Genomic DNA, 26272 nt, shown 5'->3' on the forward strand with positions numbered 1-26272 from the left:
GTTGTGAGACACCATGTGGTTGCTGGGATTTGAACTCAGGACCTCTGGAAGAGCAGTCAGTGCTCTTAACCTCTGAGCCATCTCTCCAGACCTCTGTCTACTTTTTTGTTTTTCTTTTCTTGGCCCCTTTGCCTTATATTTATTTTGTTAAGGCCCTATTTATAGCATCACTTAAAAAACTGGTCTACAAGCTAGGAAAGCGCTCAGTGGTAGAACACTTGCCCATTGTGCAGGAGACCATGAATTCCATCTCCAGGTCTGCAGAAGTTAGCACACAGCTAGATAAAGAGCATCCCGGTGCCTTTTCCTGTTTTCTTTAGACATACATGAACTTGTTCAAATACCTGGTGTTAACTAAAGAATTTGAGAACGGTTTTTATAGTATACCAAGCAAAGGGGTAGGACTCACTGCTGTTTTTTTCTCATCCACTCCTAAACTTTTCTTTTGTCTTTTAGAAAAATGTAACCAGTTCAGAACTTCCCAGAGTGACATATAATGGAAGCAGCTGCGGGGATGACCAGAATAGTGCCAAAATAGTGCTACAGTTTGGATCCGCTGTCTCTTGGAATGTGAATTTTACCAAGGAAGCGTCTGATTATTTTATCGACAGCATCTTGCTTTCCTACAACACTAGTGATGACACAACATTTCCTGGTGCTGTAGATAAAGGTAACCTTAGGAGTTGGATTTGTGTTACATTCTCTTGCTTTTGTTATTAACAAAAAATGTGAACAAAATAATCATTAGTGTGCTCGTCTATCTTCTCAATAAGAATGAAAAATCAGTCTTCTACCCATCTCAGTCCTGACTCCATGAATAGAACAGTGTTGGGCATAAAGTGATAGTGACTGTCATTGCTGGAGTCTCTTACTCTCTACCATTGATTACCCTGATTGTCACATGCAGTGTTTTACTGAGTGAACAATTGATAGCAACCCTGGGAAGTAAGTAAGTAAAGCTTGGTGACTTTCCCAAAGGCTCTAAATTTAGTGAATGAGTGAAAAGCTAGTGCTTGAAGCAAAGTTTCCTGAGCTGCAGAGTTCATACATTTATTCATTAGCAGAAACTCAGCAAATGTTGGATGAATGAGAAAATTTTTTACTGGAAGTATACAAGTCCAGTCATTTGAGATTAGAAGAAATACCTCAGATCTTTTTACTATTAAGATGAACTTTTACTTGAAAAGTAAATAGTGTAGGGCTGGGGAGATGGCTCGGTGCTTAAGAGCACTGATATCTCTTCCAGAGGACCCAGGTTCAATTCCCAGCATGCATATAACAGCTCATAACTGTCTAACTCCAATTTGGGGGATCCAACACCCTCACACAGAATATATACAGGCGAAACATCAGTGTACATTAAATAAACAAACAAATCTTAGTAAAAATAGAAAAATAGTGATTACAGTTAAAATAACTAAGATCAGCATTTGCTATTTTAAGACACATCAGGTCAAGAACAACTTAGATAATTAGGCCAATCTTGTCATTCTTGAAACAAATATGCCTTAAAATATTTTTAAGTGTGTATAGTGGAGATTGTAAGTTTTTTGTCTCTGAAGCAAGTCAAACTGACCTAAAATGCACACTCGCCTTAGCTCAGCACTCCTGAGTATTGAGGTTATGGGTGTTTGCATACCTATATCATAAACATGTTGAGTTTATGATACTGATTTTATTAGGGTCATGTGGTGAGCCCACAAGCTTTATACAGTAAATGTACAGCTGACAGATCTATTGGACTATCTGTGATAAGTGTATACGTACACTCCACCTGGAGAACCCATTTTTGCAGAGCTACAGGACATCTGTCCTCTGGATAAGTCACTGTCAATTCTGTAGAAATCTTGTGGAATCACGGCATTTCTCTCTTCTATAGTATCCCAGTAGTGTATAAACCTGACGGTTCCTGTAGTGCACCTGGATCTTCCCCTCACAACATGATCCACGGCGTGAAAAGGATCCAGTCAAGTCTGTTCTCATAGCCAAAATCTACATAAAAATAGTCCCCACAGACTTTCTTTTTTTTTAATCTTTCTATCTTTAATAACCTGGCATTAATCCAAAGCATGAAAAACAAAGTTAAGATTGTACAGGAGGTGCCCATTATGATAGACTAAATCACATGGTGAGATTGGATTCCAAACAGTACGGGAAGGCATCACTGCTCATGGATTGATGCCTTTGGTTACTGATAATTGACCTGGGGGCAGGCAGCAGATGAAATTTATGAACTCTCAGAGAACAGGACGTGGTTACTGGGTCATGAACACCTTGAAGCGTTTCTTGATGGTGATTCGGTCTCTTGAGTATTTGTCGTCAAGGGAGAACCGAGCAGGATGGGCAGAACAAGTCTATTGTCCCATAGGGTCAAATTTCTTTAACGTATAGACACAATCTCTCTGTTCGTTGAGGTAATACTGGAGAAACATGACTGCACTTCAGCAGGAAGACGCCAACCTGTCTGCAGTCAGTTGCCTTTGCCAGGAGTCCCCCACAGACCTTCTTCATAGACAGTAGTATCAGATAAGAAAGGAGCCTCATACAGGAGGTAACATGTCTGCTCTAACAGCAGACTCAGGAAGGCATGATCTCCTGGTCTTCTGCTCTGACTTAACAGGCTACTAATATTCTGTATTTACCCTTCACCTTGGTTTCAAGTAACATAGGATCATAACCCAGGAAATTAATTGTTTATACAGGAAAAAGGCCCGAGTCACTAAAACTCACTTCAGAGAGAAAAATTCTCACCTGGGCACCCTGTTGGAGTCAAAAGCATGGTCTCCAAAAGAGATTCCTTTTAACTCAACCAGCTAGATGCTAATGCAAATTAAGCCTTCAGGTTAGTATAGCTGCCAAGAATGTGTTCCCAACCGCTGGGGAACTTCATAGCCACGCCCCCTCTGAGACAATGTGTTCCCAACTGTTGGGGAACTTCATAGCCACGCCCCCTCTGAGACATAAGGTGCCTCCTTGCCAGATCGCTGGTTTCTTATGACTCTGTGAAAATGCATGCTTGATACCATTGTTACTGCCTATATAAACTGAAAGCTTTGTGGAGATCACACTTAAGCGTTATCCTTTACCCTTATGCCTTACCCTTATGTCTGATGATTTGTCCTTAAGCCTTATGCCCTTATACTCATCTTCCCCTAAGGAATAAAGAAACTTGCAGGAAAAACGTGCCTAAAGTCAGTCAGTTTGTTTTACCCCTCAGTCCTATTCAGAATTCTGAGAGAGTGCTGGGGCCGGTCCTCAGCTCCCGATAGGGACACAGTTCTCACCTTTCAGCCCCCTCCAGTGAGATTAGATTAATATGGTGTCTAGAGTAGTTAGCTCCTGTCACTCATAGTATGCCATTCTGACTGCAGGAACACTGATGGATCAACATCAGGTGCCTATATCTGGGGTTTTATAATACCTTTGAACTTGTGGATGGAAAAATCATATTTTAAAGACTCAAAAGTAAGCCGGGTGGTGGCAGCACACACCTTTAATCCCAGCACTCAAGAGGCAGAGGCAAGTGGATCTCGGAATTTACCAGCCTGGTCTGCAGAGCAAGTTCCAGGGTAGCTAGGGCTACACAGAGAAAGCCTGTTTTGAACCCTGCCACAAAAGACTCAGAAGTGAATGAGTTTCATGTTAAACGAGAGCTAGCACAGACAGAGACTTGAAAATCAAACCCAGGTTTTTTTTAATTTAATTTTTTATATCCCAACCGCAGTTTTTCCCCCTTATTTCCTCCCAGTCTCCCCACCTCCAATCCTTCTCCTCTGTTTCTCTTCAGAAAAGGGGGACCTCCCGTGGCTGTCAGCGAGCCATGGCATACTAAGTTGCAGTGAGACTAGGCACCTCTTCTTCTGTTAAGGCTGGATGGGACAATCCTGTAGGAGGAAAGGGTCTCCAAAGCAGGAAAAAAGTCAGAGACCGTCCTTGCTCCCACTGTTAGGAGGCCCACAAGAAGACCAAGCTCCACAATCCTAACATATGCACAGAGTGCCTAGGTCAGTCACCTGCAGGCTCCCCGGTTGTTAGTTTAGTCTCTGTGAGCTCCTATGAACCCAGGTTAACTGATTCTGTGGGTTTTCTTGTGCACATCCAAGTTTTAATTCGACTAATCTCTTCATTTGAAAGAATAACTGAGGCAAGATCTTATTGGCTATTTTAGATATTTATCTCTGTGGGTGAGGCATGGTTGCATTATCTTTAGTAACTAGGATAAGATTTGTCCTTGACTTTCAAGGGGTGTAGAAATCATTGAGGGAGACAAAGCTTAATAATTGTGCTCCCAATTGATAGGGAGAACATTGAGCTCAGTCTGAATTTGTTATTGTTGTTTCTAGTTTCTTCTTGAGTGGGTAGAGAGTTCGCAAATCTTTTCCGAGCATGTGAGGGCAGTTAAGCACACAGTAAATTTAGAGTGTAATGTGCATTTCGCAGTTGTATCTGTGGACCCCTGGACTGAATGCCTGCTTTCGGGGTGTTCTCACTAGTAGCCCTGATGAGGAGCAGAGAGAGAAGAGAGATTGGAAACAGAAAGAGAGGCCAGTTTATGATGGAGGAGTGAAAGAGCTTGGTGGAGAAATGGGTCCTGAGTTGCGGCGGCGAGTGATAGAATATAAGTGGAAAAATGTGAGCAGGATGTTTCCACCAGAGGGAAGCAGAGGATACATAGTGGCCATTGGAGAGTTGCCTGACTACAATCCACGCTGTCTGTATGTGCAACAGGAATTCCGCAAAGACTGTTGGCTCAGTGCAGTGGGCCTCATGATAGGGGCCTGGGAAGCCAAGAAAGGGTCTTTAGCATGATGGGATAGGCACTAGGGAAACTGTGGCAGGTTTTCCTAAGCCAGAAAACGATACAAGCATAGCAGAGGGAATGGTTTGTAGAGAATATATACTGCTGGATTAATTTGGAAGTGAGGAGACTGCAAGCAGAGAAGCCAGCTTCAGAGGCTGTTTTAATAATCAAGAGATGATGCAATGCATGTCCCAACTACGTGGGCAACCGTTAAAGGAGGATGACTTTAGTCTGACACATTAGATAAAATCACTGACATGCTAACCCCCTTCCTTGTTTTATTTTAAACAAGTGCTTGATGAATTTTTCTGTGACTATCTTCTGTATTTATTAAAAACTATTTGGAATTTAAAATACTTTCCTTATTGCCTTTGAAATAATTTAGTATTTTGAAATACTAATTTTTAGGCATGTAATAATTGAAGTAACTTTGAAACTGCTATTTAAAATGTTTTCATGATTAAAATGCAAAAAAGGTACAGACTAATATAGCAGACCTACTGAGATCCATTACTCAGAATTAATTTTTTTTTTATTTTAGACAGAGTCTTACTGTATAGTCCTAGGTGTTCTGGAAGTCTCTTTGTAGACCAGGTTGGTCTCCAGTTCACAGAGATCTGTCTGCATCTCCTTCCTGGGTGCTGGGATTAAAGGAGTGTGCCTGGCCTAGTAGATGTAATTTTAAATTATCTGTTTCATTATTTGAAAGAAATAAAACTTTACAGATACATTTAAGGTACTCCTCGGCTCCCCTTTCTTTCCTGCCTGCAAGAAACAACTAGCCTTTCAACTTTAGGGTGTAGCATTCCTGTATGTATATTATCGATGTTCATGAATAATAGTTGTAATTTTATATAGTTTAGTATAACCCTAATACATCCCCATCATTGTATTTTTGCTTGTTTGATTTATTTGTTTTTGAAACAGGGGCAAACTAAGTAGTTCTCATTTGCCTGGAAGTCAACTATGTAGACTAGGCTGGCCTCACATATAGAGAGATCCAGCTGCCTCTTGTTTCCTGAGTTCTGGAAGTAAAGGCGTGCACCACCATGCCTGGTTTCCCTTTCATTGTTTTTGAGGTCTGTCTTTATATAGCAAGTTCACATCTGTTCCTTTTTGATAACAAGGAGACAATTTTAGGAAAACAAATTTAAATTCAAAAAATGCTCAAAGCTCATCTGTCCATTAGGGGGTGCCAAGACAGCATTAAGTGGCTACCTTGTTATATGATGGAGAGGCACAGAAGGTAGCTAGGTGGTTAAGAGTGTTTGCTGCTCTTGCAGAGGACCAGAATTTTACTCCTGGTCAGGGAACCAATGTTGTAAATTAAAAATGCTACATGTGAGAGAAAGATGCCTTGCGACAGAGTTCAGGTGAAGGTTTTTTTTTTTTTTTAATTTGGGGAAAGGGGGAGGGAAGAGGGAGATCGGCCTTTGGAAACAGGAGTGGCAGGAGAGAAGAGAAGGAGAGAGAGAGAGATGGGAGGTGTGTGGGGCCCTTTTAAAAGGCAACGTAATGAATGTGCACAGGAGGTGCTCTTAGTGGCTGCAGCTGAGGACGTACCCTGTCAGGACCCCAAGGGCAGGCCAGTGCAGATGCCTGAATACTAACAATTAATATTTTTTTTTCTGCTTCTCTAAGACATTAAAACCATTTAGATCTGCATGATCTCAGTATTTTGCAGTTTCACTATAGGCATTACAGTGAAGTCTGTTCACAGTGGCATAGTAAAAACTTATTTTACCTAAAGATTTCCTGAGATGGAATCATCTTTATTTTTCTTTCTCATTCATTCATTCATTCATTCATTCATTCATTCATTTTTTTTTGTTTTTGTTTCTTTGAGACAGAGTTTCAAGATAGGGTTTCTCTGTGTAAACAGCCGTGGCTATCCTGTCCTGGAACTCGCTTTGTAGACCAGGCTGGCCTTGAACTCAGATTTGCCTGCTTCTGCCTCCTGAGTGCTGGGATTAAAGGCATGCGCCACTCTCGCCCGGTTGGAATCATCTTTAAATTCCATCTAGGAAAAAAGTTCATAAATAAGTTACAGTTGATGTAGCATGCTTGTGGAAAGTAGCACAAAGATATTTATTACAAAAATCTGTGTTTAATCCAACTCTATCTTTTCTTTGAGAAATTATGATTATTATCATCACTGTTATGTGTGCATGTGTGTGCTGTGGCATGTTACGTAGAGGTCCGAGAACTACTTTGTGGAGTCAGTTCTCTCATCTTTGTGTAGGCCCTGAGAATTAAGCAAAGGTCACTAGGCTGTGCCCCAAGTCGCTGAGCCATCTCAGTAGCCCAAGAGAAAGGAAGATGTGTCATTTCTAATGTTGCCCGGGTGGGCCACTAGCCGGCTGAAACCACACATGAGCCTGAAGTCAGTCTTCCAGCTTCTGGCGCTGGAGTGTCAGGGATTTCAGTACTGGCCTGTGTGGCTCTATCACCTCATTGTGCAGTTTACTGGGTATGAACCTGGGACTTCTGATGTACCTGTAGGCCAGCACTCTAATCACTGAACTACATTCTCAGCGCTCTTCCTTTCTTACGGTCTCTAAGCCCTATCTTTAATTTGACCTTTGCTTTCCCTTCTACTCATCACTCACTCACTGTGTTAGTGTGGCAGCCCCTTCCCTTCCACTCTCACTTTTCACCGAAGCAGCCCATTGTCCTTTTCCCCTGTTAGTTAAAAGTTAGGGTTTTTTTTCTGCCTATTGCTGCATATTTCTTACAGTTCTTAAAATAAATTAGGCTTTATTTCCTCTTTTAAGCCCCATTTCTAACCAAGAAGCTATCTGTAATTGGTACCACCTGGTAGTTAGCCTGCAAAAAAAAAAAAAAATGGACTCCTGTTTTGTGTGTGTGTTTCTTTGTAGACTTTTTGACACTTTTTATCTTACTATATTTTATTTGTTTTAGTTTTTTTGTGTGTGTTCTTGCTTGTTTGGAGAGGGAGGAACATGAAGAAGGTGGGGAGGGCCAGGGAAGAGTTGGGAGAAGGAAAACATGAAGAAAATGTATTGTATGAGAAAAACTGATGTGGGGCTGTCTAGATGACTTCGTGTGTACAAGTCCCTGCTGCGCAAGTCTGACACCCTGAGTGTTGACCCCGTGATAGGAGAGAACCATCTCCTGTGGTTCATCCTCTGACCTCCCCACATGTGTTTATAACCAGCTTGCAAATAAATGCACATGCACCCAAACTAATGACAACAGTAGCCGACAAAGTTGCAGATCACATGGAACTGGAATCAGGCAGTTGTGAGCCTCCGTGTTGGTGCAGAGAATGGAATTCTGTACCTCTGGAAGAGCTGCCAGTGCTTAACAGCCCTAACTGTTTTGGAATTTGCTTTGTAGACAAGGCTGGCCTTGAACTCACAGAAATCTGCCTGCCTCTGCCTCCCGAGTACTGGTACTAAAGGTGTGTGCCACCACCGCCCAGCACTGCCAGTGCTCTTAACCACTGAACTATTTCCTCCAGTCTTACTGCTTTCATTCTTTTTTTTTTATTTTTTTTATTTTATTTATTTATTTTATTCTTTTTTACTTAAAATTTCCAACTGCTCCCCGTTTCCCATTTCCCTCCCCCTCCTCCCACATATTGCCCCCTCCCCCCGCTCCCCTCCCCCTATCCCCACTCCTCTTCTCCTCCCCCCAGTCCATTCCCCCTCCCTCTCGATACTGAAGAGCAGTCCAAATTCCCTGCTCTACATGAAGACCAAGGTCCTCCCACTTCTATCTAGGTCCAGGAAGGTGAGCATCCAAACAGGCTACGCTCCCACAAAGCCAGTTCATGTATTAGGATCGAAACCTAGTGCCATTGTCCTTGGCTTCTCATCAGCCTTCATTGTCCGCCTTGTTCAGAGAGTCCAGTTTCAACCCATGCTTATTCAGTCCCAGTCCAGCTGGCCTTGGAGAGCTCCCAATAGATCAGTTCCACTGTCACAGTGGGTGGGTGCACCCCTCGTGGTCCTGATTTCCTTGCTCATGTTCTCCCTCCTTCTGCTCCTCATTTGGACCTTAAGAGCTCAGACGGTTGATCCAAATTGGGTCTCTGTCTCTCTCTCGATCCATCGCCAGATGAAAGTTCCTGTGCCATTCTCCTTGGCCTCTCGTCAGCTCTCATTGTCCACCACATTAAGAGAGTCCGGTTTTATCCCATGTTTTTTTCAGTAGCAGTCCAGCTGGCCTTGGTGAGCTCCCAATAGATCAGCCCCCCTGTCTCAGTGGTTGGGTGCACCCCTCATGGTCCTGACTTCCTTGTTCATGTTCTCTCTCCTTCTGCTCCTCATTATAACCTTGGGAGCTCAGTCCGGTGCTCCAGTGTGGGTCTCTGTCTCTATCTCCATCCATGGCTAGATGAAGGTTCTATGGCGATATGCAAGATATTCATCAGTATGATTATAGGATAGGTTCATTTCAGGTTCCCTATCCTCAGGTGCCCCAATGAACTAACTGGGGACATTGCCCTGGGCTTCTGGTAGCCATTCCAGGTTCAAGTCTCTTGCCAACCCTTAGGTGGCTCCCTTAACTAAGGTATGAGTTTCCCTGCTCCCCCATCCAACCTTCCTTTACCCCCAATCACCCCGATTCCCCCAGTTCCCCTCATCCTCTCCTTCACACTTTTCTCTCCCCATCTCCCCTCATCCCCATCCCACCCCACCCCCCAAGATTCCCATTTTTTGCCCATCAATCTTGTCTATTTCCCATAGCTGGGAGGATATCTATATGTTTTTCCTTGGGTTTACCCTCTTGTTTAGCTTCTTTAGGATCACAAATTATAGACTCAGTGGCCCCTATCCATGGCTAGAAACCAATTATGAGTGAGTACATCCCATGATCTTCTTTTTGGGTCTGGGTTACCTCACTCAGGATCGTATTTTCTATTTCCATCCATTTGCATGCAAAATTCGAGAAGTCATTGTTTTTTACCGCAGAGTAGTACTCTAATGTATATATATTCCACACTTTCTTCATCCATTCTTCTATTGAAGGGCATCTAGGTTGCTTCCAGGTTCTGGCTATTACAAATAATGCTGCTATGAACATAGTTGGACAAATGCTTTTGTCATATGCTAGGGCGTCTCTTGGGTATATTCCCAAGAGTGCTATTGCTGGGTCCAGGGGTAGGTTGATCCCAATTTTTCTGAGAAACCGCCACACTGATTTCCAAAGTGGTTGCACAAGTTTGCAGTCCCACCAGCAATGGATGAGGGTACCCCTTTCTCCACAACCTCTCCAGCAAAAGCTATCCTTGGTGTTTTTGATTTTAGCCATTCTGACAGGTGTAAGATGATATCTCAAAGTTGTTTTGATTTGCATTTCTCTGATCGCTAAGGAGGTTGAGCATGACCTTAAGTATCTTTTGGCCATTTTAACTTCTTCTGATGAGAATTCTCTGTTCAGTTCAGTGCCCCATTTTTTAATTGGGTTAATTATCCTTTTAAAGTCTAGTTTCTTGAGTTCTTTATATATTTTGGAGATCAGACCTTTGTCTGTAGCGGGGTTGGTGAAGATCTTCTCCCAGTCAGTAGGCTGCCTTTTTGTTTTAATGACAGTGTCCTTTGCTTTACAGAAGCTTCTCAGTTTCAGGAGGTCCCATTTATTCAATGTTGCCCTTAATGTCTGTGCTGCTGGGGTTATACATAGGAAGCGATCTCCTGTGCCCATATGTTGTAGGGTAACTGCTTTCATTCTTAACCCTTATGGTCTTCCCTGCTCTCTACAGTGTCAGTAACAGTGAACTTGTCATTCCTGTCAACATGCCCCACATTTTGTCACTTTTGGCATGGGTTGGGGAGGCTTAGAAGAAAAGAAAACCTACATTTGTATGTTAATATAAACATTTTAACAGTTTCTCATGTCTTCCTGTAAATGCCATTGTTAATTTTGTTTTATAGGAAGTGTTGCTGTTGAAAGTTCTCAGAGATTCAAAATTCCATTGAATGACATCTTTCGGTGCAATAGTTTATTAACTCTCAACATGAGTTCTGTGGTCCAGCACTACTGGGACATTCATGTACAAGCTTTTGTTCAAAATGGCACAGTGAGTAAAAATGGTGAGTCCTAAAGTATGGATTTATATTATATGACTCTTATTTTCAGGTAGCATTCATTGAGGGCATCATCTGAGAACATTTCTTAAAGGCACAGTCTAAATATTTTCAGTATGATAGAAATTCTTCTTTGTTTGTTTTGGTTTTTTAAGACAGGGTTTCTCCGTAGTCCTGGCTGTCCTGGAACTCATGCTGTTATTCCAGGCTGGCCTCCAACTCAGAGATCTTCCCACCTCTGCCTCCTGAGACTAAACGGTGTGATCACCATGCATACCCAACTTAAAAGTGATAGTCGTTCTTTGTAACATGAGGGGTCCTGCTAGTTGTTGGGGTTTTTGTCACACCTGGTACCCCACAGCAGGCAAGCCCCAAAATAAATCACACAGAGATCTCTATAAGTTATAAAGCTGATTGGCCCATTAGCTCTAGCCTCTCCCTGGCTAACTCTCACATTTTGATTAACCCATTTTTCTGATCTATGTTAGCCATGTGGCTCAGTACCTTTTTTCCGTGGGGTAGATCACATCCTGCTGCTTCGGTGATCTGGGCAGAAGTGGGAGGAATCAACTTCCTCCTTTCCAGAATTCTCCTGTTCTCATTACATCATTTCTACTTCCTGTCTGGTTTTTCCTGCCTATATTTCCTGCCTGGCCAATCAGCGTTTATTTATAACATGATTGACAGAATACAGACAATTCTCCTGCACCAGTTCTTACTCGTAATTTCAGCTGCAAGTTTATGATACACAAGGGATGGCATGTGTGTGGGGGGTGTAGTGTGTGTGGGGGGGGTGGGAGTGGGAGAGCATGCACTCTGGTGGCCAGGAGTCAACCTTGGGTGTAATTTCTCAGGTCTACTCCACATGGGTTTTTGATATAGGGTTCCTCACTGGCCTGGAAAATAGTCCTGAGAAGGTTAGGCTGGCTGTTCAGTGAGTTGTGGAGAGCTACCGGTATTGTAAGCATATGCCTCCATGCTTAGATTTCTACAGGAGTTCTGCTATTGTCTCAGCTCTCAGACTTACAGAGCAAACTTTCCCAGCTGCAGTATATCTCCAGCGTCAGCCTTGGCTGGTTTTTGAGACAGGACTTAGAACTCATAGAGACCAGGCTAACCTCCAACTCCTAGAGATCTACCTGCTTCTTCCTCTTTCTTAGACTGCTTGCATTAGAGATGTATACCACCATCCCTGACTCTGGAATGGTCATTTTTGATGTTTTTTAATTTTTATGAATGTTTTGCCTGCATGTATGTCTGTGCATCATATGCATGCCTGGTGTCTGATCTCCTGGAAGTGGAGTGACAGACAGTTGTGGGCCACCATGTGGGTTCTGGGACTCGAACTCAGGACCTCTGGAAGAACAGGTAAAACCATTTAACTAGCCCTTGGAATAGTCTTTAAAAAACACTTTCTATGATGTTTTCAGCTTATAAAACCCGACCATTGATCAAATCTTCAAATAATTGGCCATGTACTCTTAGCAGTTCTGTGCCCAAAGTTTAGAAATTAGATTTCTGTGTTCTAACCTTGACTTTTTAGAAGTTGATTTTAAAATAATTTTATATGTCTTTTAATAGAAATGTGATAATTTCATATTCATTATTAGAAAACTACTAACACTTCCTAAGAAGGATTTAAATGCCTGTGACCTGCTGTAGGGGTAATGGAAATAAAAGATTCCTTTGTATTTAAATCCTTAAACGATTTACAAACTCTTTTTTTTTTTTTTTAAGTAAGCAGTATCCTTCCTCACAGTGGTTGTATGTTGGAGGGAAAAGGACATTTTAGCTGGGGGTGGTATTTTCAGACATGCTATGAATTTCTCGTCAGAGGCAGGTGAAGTTCTTTGAAACAAACACCTTTGTGGGCCGGAAAAAGAAGAGTATGTGGCCACACTTGAGTAGCTACAACCTTTTCATGTGTTCTGAGTTTGTCTACTCTGGCCAAAACTCACAAGAAATTATCTGTATATGAAACAGTAGTTTAAGAACCCTTCTCCATCCACTTTAAAAATATACCACCAAGGTCTTCATATGCTTGAACTAACACTGTAGACTGTGAGAACCTAACTCTCAGAAGTAGTTTGCTCTCCTCTGGCCTAGTAAAGCAAGATGACCACTATAGCTCGTGTTATCCTTTGTTTTAGAATACGTGTGTGAGGAAGACAGATCTGGCACCACTGTAGTGCCCGTCATTCACACTACTGTGCCATCTCCTACTGCGACACCCACTCCAACTCCAACACCCACTCCAACTCCCAAGGTTGGAAACTATTCCGTTACTGATGGCAATGCTACCTGTCTGCTGGCTACCATGGGGCTTCAGCTGAACATCACTGAGGAGAAGGTAGGCTTGTTCTTAAAAGCAAAAAAATCTCATCACAAGTAATGTATAGCCCTTACCACGCAATTCAGTGCTGTTATTAGAATCATTTAAGTTTAAATGCAGATTTGCGTTTTGATTAGTTTGGAATAGCTATAACCATGTGAAGCATGATTAATAAAAACTCAGGGTCTGAAATTGGGATTCAATCCGAAGATGTGGAGAGCAAAACAGCCAGCCATTGGCTCTTACCTCCACCTCAGTCCAAAAATGGCGATCCTGCCTCCCAGAATCTCAGAGGGAGACTGCATTGAGAGCTGTCCTCCTCTCTAGGGCTGGGAGTGAGGGTGCGCACCACTGTCATTAAAGGCATGCACCGCTCAGTTTCTGTGGCAACTAGGGTGGCTACTGAGATTAAAGCAGTATGTCATTACGGCTACTGGGATTAAAGGTGTGTGTTACCATAACCTGGTCTGTAAGGCTGACCAGTGGGACTGTTTTACTCTCAGATCTTCTGACAGTCTTTATTTATTGAAATAACAATTCAAATGCCACTACAACCATGAAGAGTTAATGACACCCTCAAGGCATCCTGACCAGTAGAAAACCTGCCGATTTAAAAGACTTCTTCATGCATTCCACCAGCCTTCAGTAGCCCAGCATACATAGTTCAGTTGGGAATGTGGATAGATATACAGTTGTGTTGTGGGGCACTTGCAAAACATGCACAAGACCCTGGGTTCTATCCCAACACCACCAAACAATAAAAATAAAACCAAAGCTCTTTCACCCTTTTCTTTGAACCACACTGTAGGTTGATGTGCCTGAGCGAAGCTATTTGATGAGTCAGAGCCCAGATAGATGCGCAAGTACTCATTTGGTTGCAGTACCTCAGTGGGGCACCAGGGGGAGTGCCATTGAACAAAAATATGTTTTCAAGATCCTGTGATTGAAACATGCGAGACAGATGGCTCTTGTGCTCTGTAAAATTGTGTTTATTTGGCTCATTACTGAGGAAACTTCCCTCTTGTTATTGTTGTTGAAGTTGACTGAGTCATAGCTTGAGGACTTGTGCCAAATTTTCTTGAAAGTAAGACACCATGAATTCAAGTATTGAAACAAAGGAGTTTTTGTTGTGGATTGAAGTTGGTTTTATCAGAGTATAAGGCTGTGCTATGGACTTTTAGTTAATCATACCTTCTTTCTGCTTATTCTCCTGAAGGTGCCTTTCATTTTTAACATCAACCCCACTACAACTAACTACACTGGCAGCTGTCATCCTCAAACTGCTCAACTCAGACTGAACAACAGCCAAATTAAGTATCTTGACTTTATCTTCGCTGTGGTGAGTGCCAACTGTTTTCTAAAGTTAAGTTCTTTCTCTGAAAAGTACACCCGAAAGTCTAAACAGCGGTAGGTGTATGTGTGGGGGACATTTGGCTGTTTTCCCTTATAACACTAACTATAAAGTAAAGCTAACTTATTCCTGCTCGTCTCTGAGTCAGTTCAGTTGTCTATGTGCTGGCCTCATGTATTAATAATCACAGAATGTTGCCATTCTGCCATTATGAATACTTCGATTTAGGAGCAAGAATGAACTGACATAAAAAAACCTAACTATAAATATTCCATATGTAATTCGTTTTTTGTTTTGTTTTGTTTTGTTTTGTTTTTTGGCTTTTCAATACAGGGTTTCTCTGTGGTTTTGGAGCCTGGCCTGGAACTAGCTCTTGTAGACCAGGCTGGCCTCGAACTCACAAAGATCCACCTGTCTCTGCCTCCCGAGTGAAATTAGGTTTTTTTTTGAGACAGGGTTTCTTTGTTTAGCTTTGGCTGGACTGGCCAAACTGGCCTTGAACTCACAATGATCCACCTGACTCTGCCCTCCTGAGTGCTAGGGTTAAAGGCATGTGGCACCACCTTCCAGTTTAAGATTCCTTTTTAAAAAGTTAAATTTATTATTATGTGCATTGGTGTTTTGCCTGCATGTATGTCTGTGTGAGAGTGTCAGATCCCCTGGAACTAAAGCCCCAAACTGCTGCAAGTCCCCATGTGGGTGCTGGGAATTGAACCTGGGTCCTGGTAGAGCAGCCACTGCTCCCAACTGCTGAACCATCTCTCAGTCTTCATTAAGATTTTTATAATAGTGTCTGTATTAGTAATAGCTAGCATTAATGAGCATAGTCAGCTCTTGTTTCTCTAGGTCCTGCATACACAGATTAAACCAACCTTGAATCAATATTAAATAAAATGTCTGGGGTTCAAGATTGGTGGCAGACACTCTTGCTTAGAATGCTCAAGACCCTGTGTTTGGTCCCTATTCCTCTCGTTTGTACATGCTTCAGGGTGTGTGTGTGTGTGTGTGTGTGTAGGTCAGAAGATAACTTTTGGGAGTTTTTTTTAAATTTATTTTTTATTTTAATGTGCATTGGTGTTTTGCCATGGGTGTTGGGTCCCCAGGAACTGGAGTCACAGTCAGATGTTAGCTGCCATGTGGGTGCTGGGAATTGAATTAGGGTCTATCTGGAAGAGCAGTCAGTGCTCTTAACCACTGACAATCTCTCCAGACCCCTACACTATTCCTTTTACATAGCATTTATATTTAAGGATTTTAAGTAATTTGGGGGATGATACAGAAGACATGTGTAAGTCATAAACAAATAGCACCATTTTGAGAAAGGCCATCCTAGATTTTGGTGGTTGTAGTGGATCCTGGTGCTAATCCTCTGAGAATGTGAGGGACAATTCTCTTGTTATATATAGGCTCTGTGTTAAGTGCATACATTGACTCATTAAATCAGGATCCTCTATAGTGCCAGCATTCAGACTTTTGTTGCTCATGCTTATGTCAAGAGCTGAACTCTGAGCAGTTAGGCATACACCTGTTCTACTTGCTAGCATCCGTTAATAGTTGACCTTAACTTCTAACATCTCAGAAACAATTACTAGTTTTAATTTCATGTGATTGGTGGATGTATGTGTGCAATAGTAGCAAATGGGAATGAAGAATAGGAGATCGTTATGGGCGAGGGAAGATGGGGGAGCCACCACCATTCTCAAGCAGTACTGTCATATAATTGTATAAAAACCACTTTTGCTTTCAATTCATATTACTATATATGTAGGGATGGGGATAGAGTCTCAGTATCTGATATATAAGAAGTAGCTATCAGCCGGGCAGTGGAGGCGCACACCTTTAATCCCAGCAGAGATTTAATCGGAAGACAGAGGCAAGCAGATCTCTGTGAGTTTGAGACCATCCTGGTCTACAAGAGCTAGTTCCAAGACAGGCTGCAAAGCCACAGAGAAACCCTGTCTTGAAAAACCAAAAAAAGGGGGGGCTGGAGAGATGGCTCAGTGGTTAAGAGCACTGACGCCTCTTCCAAAGGTCCTGAGATCAATTCCCAGCACCCACATGGTGGCTCACAACCATCTGTAATGAGATTTGGTGCCTTCTTCTGGCCTGCAAGCAGATATGCAGGCAAAACACTGTATACATAATAAATAAATAAATCTTAAAAAAAAAGAAAAGAAAAACCAAAAAAAACAAAAGGCAAGACAAGGTGGTATACATCTACCTATAGTGAAGCAGGAGGATTAAGAGTCCAAGGCTAACTGGACAGTAAGCACTGTCTCAAAAAATAACACCCAAGAACAAATGTCAGTATCTCATTTCACTAGGCTCTTCAATACCGAAAGGACAGGCCTGGTGTAGGAGGTCCTTCTGTCTATGTGTTGCTTTCATTGGTTGAATAAAGAAACTGCCTTGGCCTTTTGATAGGGCAAATAGGCAGAGTAGGTAGAACTGAATACTGGAAAGAAAGAAGAGTCAGAGAGCCACCATGGAGATGCCAGGTCAGACATGCTGAATCTTTCCCAGTAAGCCATGACCTTGTGGTGATATACAGATTATTAAAAATGGGTTAAATCAAGATGTGAGAGTTAGCCAATAAGAACTTAGAGCTAATGGACCAGGCAGTGCTTAAATGAATACGGTTTCTGTGTGATTATTTCAGGTGTAGGCTAGCCGGGCTCCTCGTACAACACAGGCCTTTGTAGTAGTAGTGGTATGGTGTTAAGCTCTTTGGACTCTGTTGTAATAAGAGCGGCGGGGCTGTGTCCCCGGCACCCGGCCGCCCGCATGGCTTATGCCCCAAAATAATTACACGGAAACTGTATTCTTTTGAACATTGCCTAGCCCATTAGTTCCAGCCTCTTATTAGCTAGCTCTTACATATTGATCTAACCCATTTCTAATATTCTGTGTAGCACCATGAGCTAGCTTACCAGGAAAGATCTTAACCTGCGTCTGTCTGGAGTGGGAGAATCATGGCGACTCATTGACTCGGCTTCTTTCTCCCAGCATCCTGTTCTGTCTAACTCCGCCTATCTAATTTTCTGTCCTATTAAAGGGCTAAGGCAGTTTCTTTATTTAACCAATGAAATTAACTCCTCCATCATTTCCCCTTTTTCTGTTTAAACAAAAAAGAAAGGCTTTCATTTTAACATAGTAAGATTACATATAACAAAACAGTTGTCAAGCAAGAATTACAGTTATAATATTTATATCTATCTTTTATCATAACTAAGGAAAACTATAACTATCTATTTTTTTTAACTCCATCAAAGACTCCAGAAGGATATAATATTACCTAAGTAAACAAGAAATAAGAAAACTCTAGAAATGACAGAGACATCTTGCTGCCTGGACAGTCACCCAATGTTCCTCTGTACCGTTGGGGCATCCATCTTCAGCCTACAGGCCCATAGTTTTCAGCAGACATTTCCATGAAGCAGGAAAATTCGAAAGACAGTTTAGTCACTTTCTGCTGTGTCCTGCAGAATGTCTTGTAGACTCTTTCATGAATCAGGAACCCCGAAAGACCATCTCACCTTTAGGCAAGTTTAGCAGTTCTTTTTCTGCGGGTTCTTTGTGTCCAGTTTATGCAACAGTCCAGGCATGAGCAGTTTCTTGCCCAAATGGCTATCAAACTCCATAAGGAGCCTCTTTGATGCCCATCATCCTCTTGAAGTAGATTGGTGCTGCCAGGAGCAGACATGTCTCATTGTCATGAAAAGCCCTAAGTTATTAAAACATTAAATGCCATGTTCTGTAGTCTTTGAAAGATATGAAGAATGCCTAATTGAAATATATCTCTATATATCTAGAAAATCTAACGTGACTACAAGCTTGACTATTATTTATGATTATCCATTAGCAACCTATATTTTCTAATTATACATTACATTTTTAAATGAACTATACAATCACAATACCTTAATCAAGATTAGAAATATCCATATCCATATAACAAAATTGACCTTAAAATCCATACCAATGCAAACTATTCATATCTATATCATATCCCCCTTTAAATGTAAAAGAATATTTATAAACAATATTTGGGAATATGGGTGCAGTTTTTTTCTCTCCAAACTGCTTTCTGTTGAATGGGGGCGTCGTTAATTAGGTCTTTTATGGTATAACCTGTGTGCCAGGGTCATCTCAGTTGGCAGTTGAGTAAAGTAATTTTTTGAAGGTGTTCACAGCAACCTTTCAGGAGGGCGTGGTCTATCATACCACATTGGTATAGACGCAATCCACAGAGTCTCATCCTCTGTGAAAACAAAAGAAGACCCTCTCCAAAGCATCATATCCTTAGACCCATATTCTGAAATCATAATACCCTTGTATCCATTTTGGTTTAGCTTGGCAGCCCATATAATGAAATGTCTCTCTGCACTTAGCTCCTTTACAGTCAAAAATTTTAAAGAAAACACAATAATACAAAGAATCCAGACTCTCTGTGAATTTTCCATTTTTACGTGGCGTATTTTTTTTATTTCTTTTAATCTATAACTATCTGTACTCTGTCTCTTTAAAGACTTTACCCCTTTTTTAAGACATTAACTTTATTTTTTTATATATATATATTTTTTCAAGCCTACGTACATTTATTCAACAGTGTCTGAATCTGTACTATTGTGAATCTGTAATTTTTTTACTATCCAGGAGCATTTCTTAAAATGTTAAGCACTTCTCAAAAACTTAAGTTGCACCATGTAGGGGTAATACGGTACTGCCTGTGTCCTGCCCAGTCTAAACCTTAACTGTGCTGTTATTACAGTAATTATGGTAGTTCCTGCCTGAGACCAGCACAGTTCAGCATGGTGGAGCTGAGCCCTCCTGCCTCAGAGCCATTTGGTGCCCCTGAGCCATACACAGTTCCAGGCACACAGCAGTCCACATTGCCATCTAGCAAGCCATAGCACTTTACTCCAAATGCTCCATTCAAAAACTCTGTCTCCAGCAGGAGCCAGACAGAGATTGTGATGGCAGCACAGCCCGGAAAGCCAGCATTTTATAACAGCCAGTTTTTTCCTGTTGCTGAGTCAGGACAATTTCTTTGCCGCATGCAACCCACAAACAGCAAAAATCTGTCTTAAATTCTCTCTGTGTCCTTTTCAGGCCTTCTCAGGTTTTACGTGGAGTTCATTAGCACGTTGGGTGCCACTCTGTTGTAATAGGAGCGGTGGCCCCCGGCTAGCTTTACCCGAAATAATTACACGGAAACTGTATTCTTTTAATCACTGCCTGGCCCATTAGTTCCAGCCTCTTATTGGCTAGCTCTTACATATTGATCTAACCCATTTCTAATATTCTGTGTAGTACCACGAGCTGGCTTACCAGGACTCTCTTGTGGGGCCTGTCACCCAGCTCCCAAATGAACCACAAATGGAGGCGTATTCTTAGTTATGAATGCCCAGCCTTAGCTTGTCTTGTTTCTTGCCTGCTTTCCTCAACTTATAAATTATCCTGTTTATTTTTTGCCTCTTGGCTTTCCTGTTCTCTTACTTCTGTAAATCTTATTCTACTCCATGGATTGCTGTGTAGCTGAGTGGCTGACCCCTGATGTCCTCCAACTTTTCCAGAGTCCCTTCTTCCAGTCCTCCCCCCTCCCTCCCTTCCTTCTCCTTCTCCCTCTCCCTCCCTCCCCCTCTCTCTTCAAGATAGAGTTTCTCTGTGTAGCTTTAGAACATGTCCCTTAACTCCCTCTGTAGACCATGTGGCCTCGAACTTACTGAGATCTGCCTGCTTCTACCTCTCTAGTGCTGGAATTAAAGGCGTGTTCTCCTTCTGTATATACTCTGCCTGCTAGCCCTGCCTGTCTTTTCTCCTGACTTGCTATTGGCTGTTTAGATCTTTATTAGACCATCAGGTGTTCTAGATAGGCAAATATCACAGCTTCACAGAGTTAAGCAAATGCAACATAAACAAAAGTAACATACGTTAAAATAATATTCCCAGCAGGCCTTCCTTCAGTCTGACTTTCAGGCATAGCTTGTGAAGCCTGAGCACAGCAGTATCCAGTCCATATATTTGTAGCCAGACTTTGGGTTTACATTTCAGCTCACTGATTACTAATTGGCAGCAGTGTGGGAGGTCACTTAGCAACTCTATGCTTGAATGACTCATCTTCAATAATGGACACAATAATGGCATCAGGAGTATAGAGGTGTTGGAGCCAGGACTGGTGGCATAGGCATTATACTCTCAGCTACTTGGGAGGCTGAGATAAGAGTTTTGCAAATTCAAGGCAAGACTGTGCTATGTGATTTCAGTGCTAGTCTGGGCAACTTAGTGAGACCTTGTCTCAAAATAGCAAATATAATTGCTGGGGACATATAGCTTGGTGTGAGGATGCTTGCCCCACGTGTGTAGAATGCTAGGATTAATCTCCACTATCTCACATACAAAAAGAACAATGGTTGGCACTTAGTTCTCAAGTGTGTGATAGTGCTTATTCTGATTGATTACCTTTCTTTGCTTATGCTATTGCCTTCTCAAATATATTCTTTGTCCATTTGCCCACCCCAAATCCACCATCCCTCCTCAGCTGGCATGACTTTTGCATCTTCCCTCATTGGAAATAATTTCTTCCTGTCAATTTTCTTGCCACTTTCTTTATGTAACAGGATTAGCTTATTTGTATATCTTTTCTTTCAAGTCCAGGGGCCAGTGGGGTTGATGTGGGGAGCAGAACTCCAGGGCTCATAAATTCAAAGCAAGCCCTTCACTTTATGTTTTTTGGCAGATGACAAGCAGTAGGAGGGCAAGATACAAGTCTGTTTCAACTTGTTAGTTCCATGGAGCGCTTAGATATGTTACTGTGTGTATACTAAGCACTTATATTCTTGGAATGGCTGGTTGATCAGTTGAATGTTCCAGAAAGATACAGATGGGCAGGTGGGGCTAGGTAGAGGGATATTGGATAGGATCCACACCACAATGGGATGACTAGCTCAGAGTATCCTATTTTATATTATGGAGATCTAGAAGAGGGGACTTCAAAGCTTCAAACATTAACAGTTCAGGTCTGGGGAGATGGCTCAGAGGTTAAGAGCACTGGCTGCTCTTCCAGAGGACCTTAGTTCAATTCCCAGCAACCAAATGGTGACTCACAACCATCCGTAATGAGATCTGGTGCTCTCTTTTGGCCTGCAGAGCACTGTATACATAATAAATGAATCTTGAAAGAAGCAACAAAACAGAAAACATTAACAGTTCTAATTCTAAGGTGAGGGGAATGCCAGTTACCCTTATTTGATTAGTACACACTGTAGGCATGTGTCAGAATATGACATTGAGCCCCATTAATACATATAATTGTTGGGTGTAGTGGTGCACACTTTAATCCTAGCACTTGGGAGGCAAAGGCAGGAGATGTCTGTGAGTTCCAGGCTAGCCTGGTTTACAGAGTGAGTTCCAGGACAGCCCTGGATATGTAGAGAAACCTTATCTCAAAAAATACATATAATTAATATAATTAGTGGGATGTGGTAGTGCAAACCTTTAATCCAGCACTTGGGAGGCAGAGACAGGGAGATTGCTGAGTTGAAGCCAGCCAGGTCTCCATAATAAGTTTCAGCCTATCCAAGGCTACACAGCAAGTCACTGTCTCAAAGTAAAAGTAAGATATATGTTAATTAAAAAAAATGAAACTACCCAGCACTTGGGAGGCAGAGTCAGGGGGATCTGTGAGTTTGAGGCTAGTCTGACCTCCATAGTGAGTTCCAGGACAGCTAGAGGATATATAAGAGACCCTGTCTTACAAAAACAAATGAGTAAATAAAAATAAAAACTGGGGCAAGGTGGGTCACTGGGTAAAGATACTTGCTGCCAAGTCTGATGATATCTTGAGTTTCATCCCAGAACCAACATGGTGGAGGGAGAGAGCCAAGTGCCAGGAGTTGTCCTCTGACCTCCACACATGCCATGCTATGAGTTCATGCATACACATATGCACAGGTAAAATAAATAAATGCAATAAGCATTTTAGTTGGTAAACATTGCCCTGATGATGTCCTTAATTGAATAAGACTTGCGTGTTACGTGCTCTGGATTCCAGCCCCAAACCACAAAGGTTAGAAAACAAAAATAAAATGCAAATGTAATAGGATTAAAAATCAATATAGTGAGAAAATAAAATAGATAATAGTAATGGAAATAAGGGAACAGAGTAAGCACTGTCAAGGCCCAGCACTCAGTAAATATGGAAGGGACAGTGCATGCTGAGGTTACATTCAGAAGCCAAGATCTGGTTTGAAATGCAGTAACAGATTCAGAGCTAGAACCGAGTGGCCAGCAGGGAACACTGATATGACTTGCTGATATGTCATTGGACAGGACATACCCCAGTGTGGTGCATATGACCAGGCCCAACCTCCCAGAGAGTCTTGAGTATGGCATTCTAGGTGGGCTGTAAAATTCTGTGCTGTTAGCCAGGCTCAACAATTCTTTGTAGGAGATTTGGGCCGCCAAGGATTAGTAAGCAGTGGAAAGAAAAACAAAAGGACAAAACCAAACACTAAAAAATGAATGAATACATAAAAAATAAAGGAACAGAACTGGAGGATCTGAAAGAAGGGCAGCCAGCCTGGCATGGTGACACATGCTTTTAAGCCCAGAACTCAGAAAATAGAGTTCAAGTCCAGTCTGGTCTGCAGAACGACCAAACAGTCTTGGACTTCCAGGACAGCCAGGACTACACAGAGAAACCCTGTCTCAAAAAAAAAAAAAAAAAAAAAGCACATTGTGACCTAAGCTAGTGTGGACTCTCAGCAAGTGACAAGAAGAATAAAAGAGAGATGAATCATCCTGTGTTCAGGAATGCTTGAATGCCGTGATCAAAGAGTTTAGAGATGAAATGGATTGGAAAATAGTTTTGTTACAATTAGTGAGAAGATTTAAATTGTAGTTTATACTGCTGGCTGATGTCTCGTGCTTTCGTCGTCTGTATAACAGTACTACATTGCTATTCTGAAGATATTTATTGACTGTTTCTTTAGTCAGCTGTGATTAACTGGAAGCTCTTTTTCAAACAGAAGAGTGAAAACCGATTCTATCTGAAGGAAGTGAACGTCAGCATGCTTTTGGCTAATGGCTCAGGTAAGCACAGCACTGGCCTGGGGGAGAGGAGTGTGGGTTTTGTGGAAGGAGTGGAAATAATTAGCTAATGGCAAGATCATGTCTTATGAAGTAGAAGATGTTATATAAAAAGTATTTCTTGATCACAACTTAAAATCTAATGTAGAACTCTATAGTATACTATCCCTTGCAAAATCATCTCCCTGCAGGGTCATCTTTTCAAAGTATGGTGGATAATTGTTAAGGAAACAACTGCATTCTAGACTACAGAATCATTTACAGAAAGATTAGGGAGAAGTGGATGTGATGGTGCATTCCTGGAACTGCAGCCTTGGAAAGCAGAGACAGGATCATAAGTTTGAGGACAGTCTGGGATGCATAGTGAACCCTAGGTCAGTCTGGGCTATATAGTGAGATCCTGTTTCAGAAACCAACGAAAATACAACAAAAAAGTTAAGTGATCTCAGTGATGGCAAGAGTTGCTGTTGAACTGAGTGATGGTAAAATTGCTGTGTTCTAGTGAAAACCCTCAAGAAAGTGCTGGGGAGATAGCTTAGTTGTTCAAGAGCTTGTAAACACAAAACCCAAGTAAAAGAAAGTGTATGCAGTGGTGTGCACTTGGGCGTTCAGTGCTAGGGAGGCAGAGACAGGTGGATCCCTGGAGCTTGCTGGCCAGCTTACTTGGCAAACCATAAGCCTGTGAAAGACCCTTTGCCCACTGAAGGATGTCATCTGGCTATCACTGCATGCTTATGCACATGCAGGGCCAGGTGCATCTACACAGACACACACGAGACACAACCCTAACAACTGTCTGATTTTTCTTTTGTTGATAGATTAAGTAGTTAACTTGCCTGTTCTTTTTCCTGCAGTTTTCAGTGTCGCAAATAACAACCTTAGCTTCTGGGATGCCCCTCTGGGAAGTTCTTACATGTGCAACAAAGAGCAGGTGATGTCCGTGTCTAGAACATTTCAGATAAACACCTTTAACCTAAAGGTCCAGCCTTTTAATGTGACAAAAGGAAAGTATTCCACAGGTAAGAGTCAAGCAAACTTTATTTACTATGTTCCTCTATCACTCTATGGTGGCCTTTCCTCTGAGTCTGTACATGAACATAGAGATCTGTGAATTCCTTTCTTGATTCTTATAGAGAGCTCTCACAGCCTGGAAGCCTCTAGCTTCATTTGCTCAAAATAGATGTAATTTTTTAAAATCTGAAAATCATTTAAAGTATTTAAGGGTCCCTTTTAAGAAACAGGTGCAGCCAGTTGTGGTGGCACACACCTTTAATCCTAGCACTCAGAGGCAGAGACAGGTGAATATCTGAGTTTGAGGCCAGCCTGGTCTACAGAGTGAGTTGCAGGGCAGCCAGGGCTACACAGAGAAGCCCTGGCTTAAAAACAAAAACAGGTGCTCACCTAAGGTTGAATTTGGGTGGGGTAACACTTGGAGCACAGCTTTAAGTACCTTACATCTGCCGTCTTGAGACCATCCTCTTGGGAAACATTTTCATACCCAAATGAAAACAGTTTGGTTTCATTTGCTTAAGACACAAGATAAAGGTAGGTCTCACATCCCATGAATTCTAGTCTTGCTAGCCAAAATGATATACAGTTCTTAAAGCACGTCTTAATTCAAATAAGGCTTTTTTTGAAGACCTACTTTGGGCTAATGATGGCCTTTATCAGGTTTTTAATGAAATCCTTATGTGGGGTTAATTATATTGTATTTGTGTGGTATTGCAGATTAAATTTTAGATGACTGAAAGAAAGTACAGCAAATTCCTTAAGTGACTTATGCTTTTAAGCCAATTACTTAAAATTGGGGCTTTGTGGAGCAGATCTTTGCTGAGCAGAGCTATTCCAGTCATCCCCATCCTTTCAAACACTTAATCTGGAGGTCGATAAGTAAATGGAGAAGCTGTGATTAAAGCGTATGTGCTGTGGACTATTCAGCCGCCTTTGCAGTGGGTACCAAAAGCCTAGTGGTCTCGCTTGCGGCCCAAAGACACAAGCCCTGTACCTTCACATTCTTGGGGGAAGAAAGGTTAATCACAGCCTAAAAAATGTCAAGACTCCTTTTCCTTGCCAGGAGTGGCGACAATCAGTACTCAGGTAGTCAAAGCACAGATATCTGGAGGTCAAGGTCATCCTTGGCTATGTAGTCAGTTTGAGGCTAGCCTGGTGTGTATGAGATCCAGCTTCAAAAAAACCAAAACAGAATCCAGTTTCTTCCTGTGTTTATTTTGTCTATTACTTTAATTATTTTGATCTTGTAAATAGATTTATTTTCTAAGGCGTCATCTAGTTCCCCTACACTATCCTAATTTGAGGTTTTGTATTTAGAATTTAAAATCCACCGCAGTATTATTTTCAGTTCAGGTCTGTTTATCTAGTTGGCAGTGGCCCCAGATGAGCTATGCTCTTTGCCTGATTTGAACGTTTCGGTGCCAGAGAGATATATAACATTTAATACCAATATTGAATGCATGATCTATTTATGGAACTAGGTTCTTGGTTGTGCATAACTATAAATATAACACCCAGGTAATACTTAAGTGTATTCAGGGAGGAAATAGAATTGCAGTCAGGTTGGAGAGTTGATTGGATATTATTAGTTCAGACTACTTGCTATAAATAGAAAAAATAGCCCCTCTGAT

General features: G+C 41.8%; 1 protein-coding gene and 1 pseudogene across 4 annotated transcripts in view; one reads left to right on the top strand and one right to left on the bottom strand.

Annotated features, from left to right (window-relative positions):
* Positions 1 to 26272, top strand: part of Lamp2 (lysosomal associated membrane protein 2) — a 58759-nt gene that overhangs the window by 16328 nt on the left and 16159 nt on the right. For 3 of the 4 annotated variants that reach the window (XM_057759338.1, XM_057759339.1, XM_057759340.1), the window contains exons 3-8: positions 457 to 670; positions 10705 to 10863; positions 13008 to 13207; positions 14406 to 14528; positions 23570 to 23633; positions 24485 to 24649. In XM_057759338.1, the coding sequence (XP_057615321.1) occupies positions 457 to 670; positions 10705 to 10863; positions 13008 to 13207; positions 14406 to 14528; positions 23570 to 23633; positions 24485 to 24649 (925 nt within the window). The remainder of the gene's footprint in view (positions 1 to 456; positions 671 to 10704; positions 10864 to 13007; positions 13208 to 14405; positions 14529 to 23569; positions 23634 to 24484; positions 24650 to 26272) is intronic. The other variant, XM_057759341.1, reaches the window with a different exon arrangement.
* Positions 2238 to 2432, bottom strand: LOC130867391 (H/ACA ribonucleoprotein complex subunit 3-like; annotated as a pseudogene).

The sequence above is a fragment of the Chionomys nivalis genome, chromosome X, assembly GCF_950005125.1.
Source record: "Chionomys nivalis chromosome X, mChiNiv1.1, whole genome shotgun sequence".
Classification (NCBI taxonomy): domain Eukaryota; kingdom Metazoa; phylum Chordata; class Mammalia; order Rodentia; family Cricetidae; genus Chionomys; species Chionomys nivalis.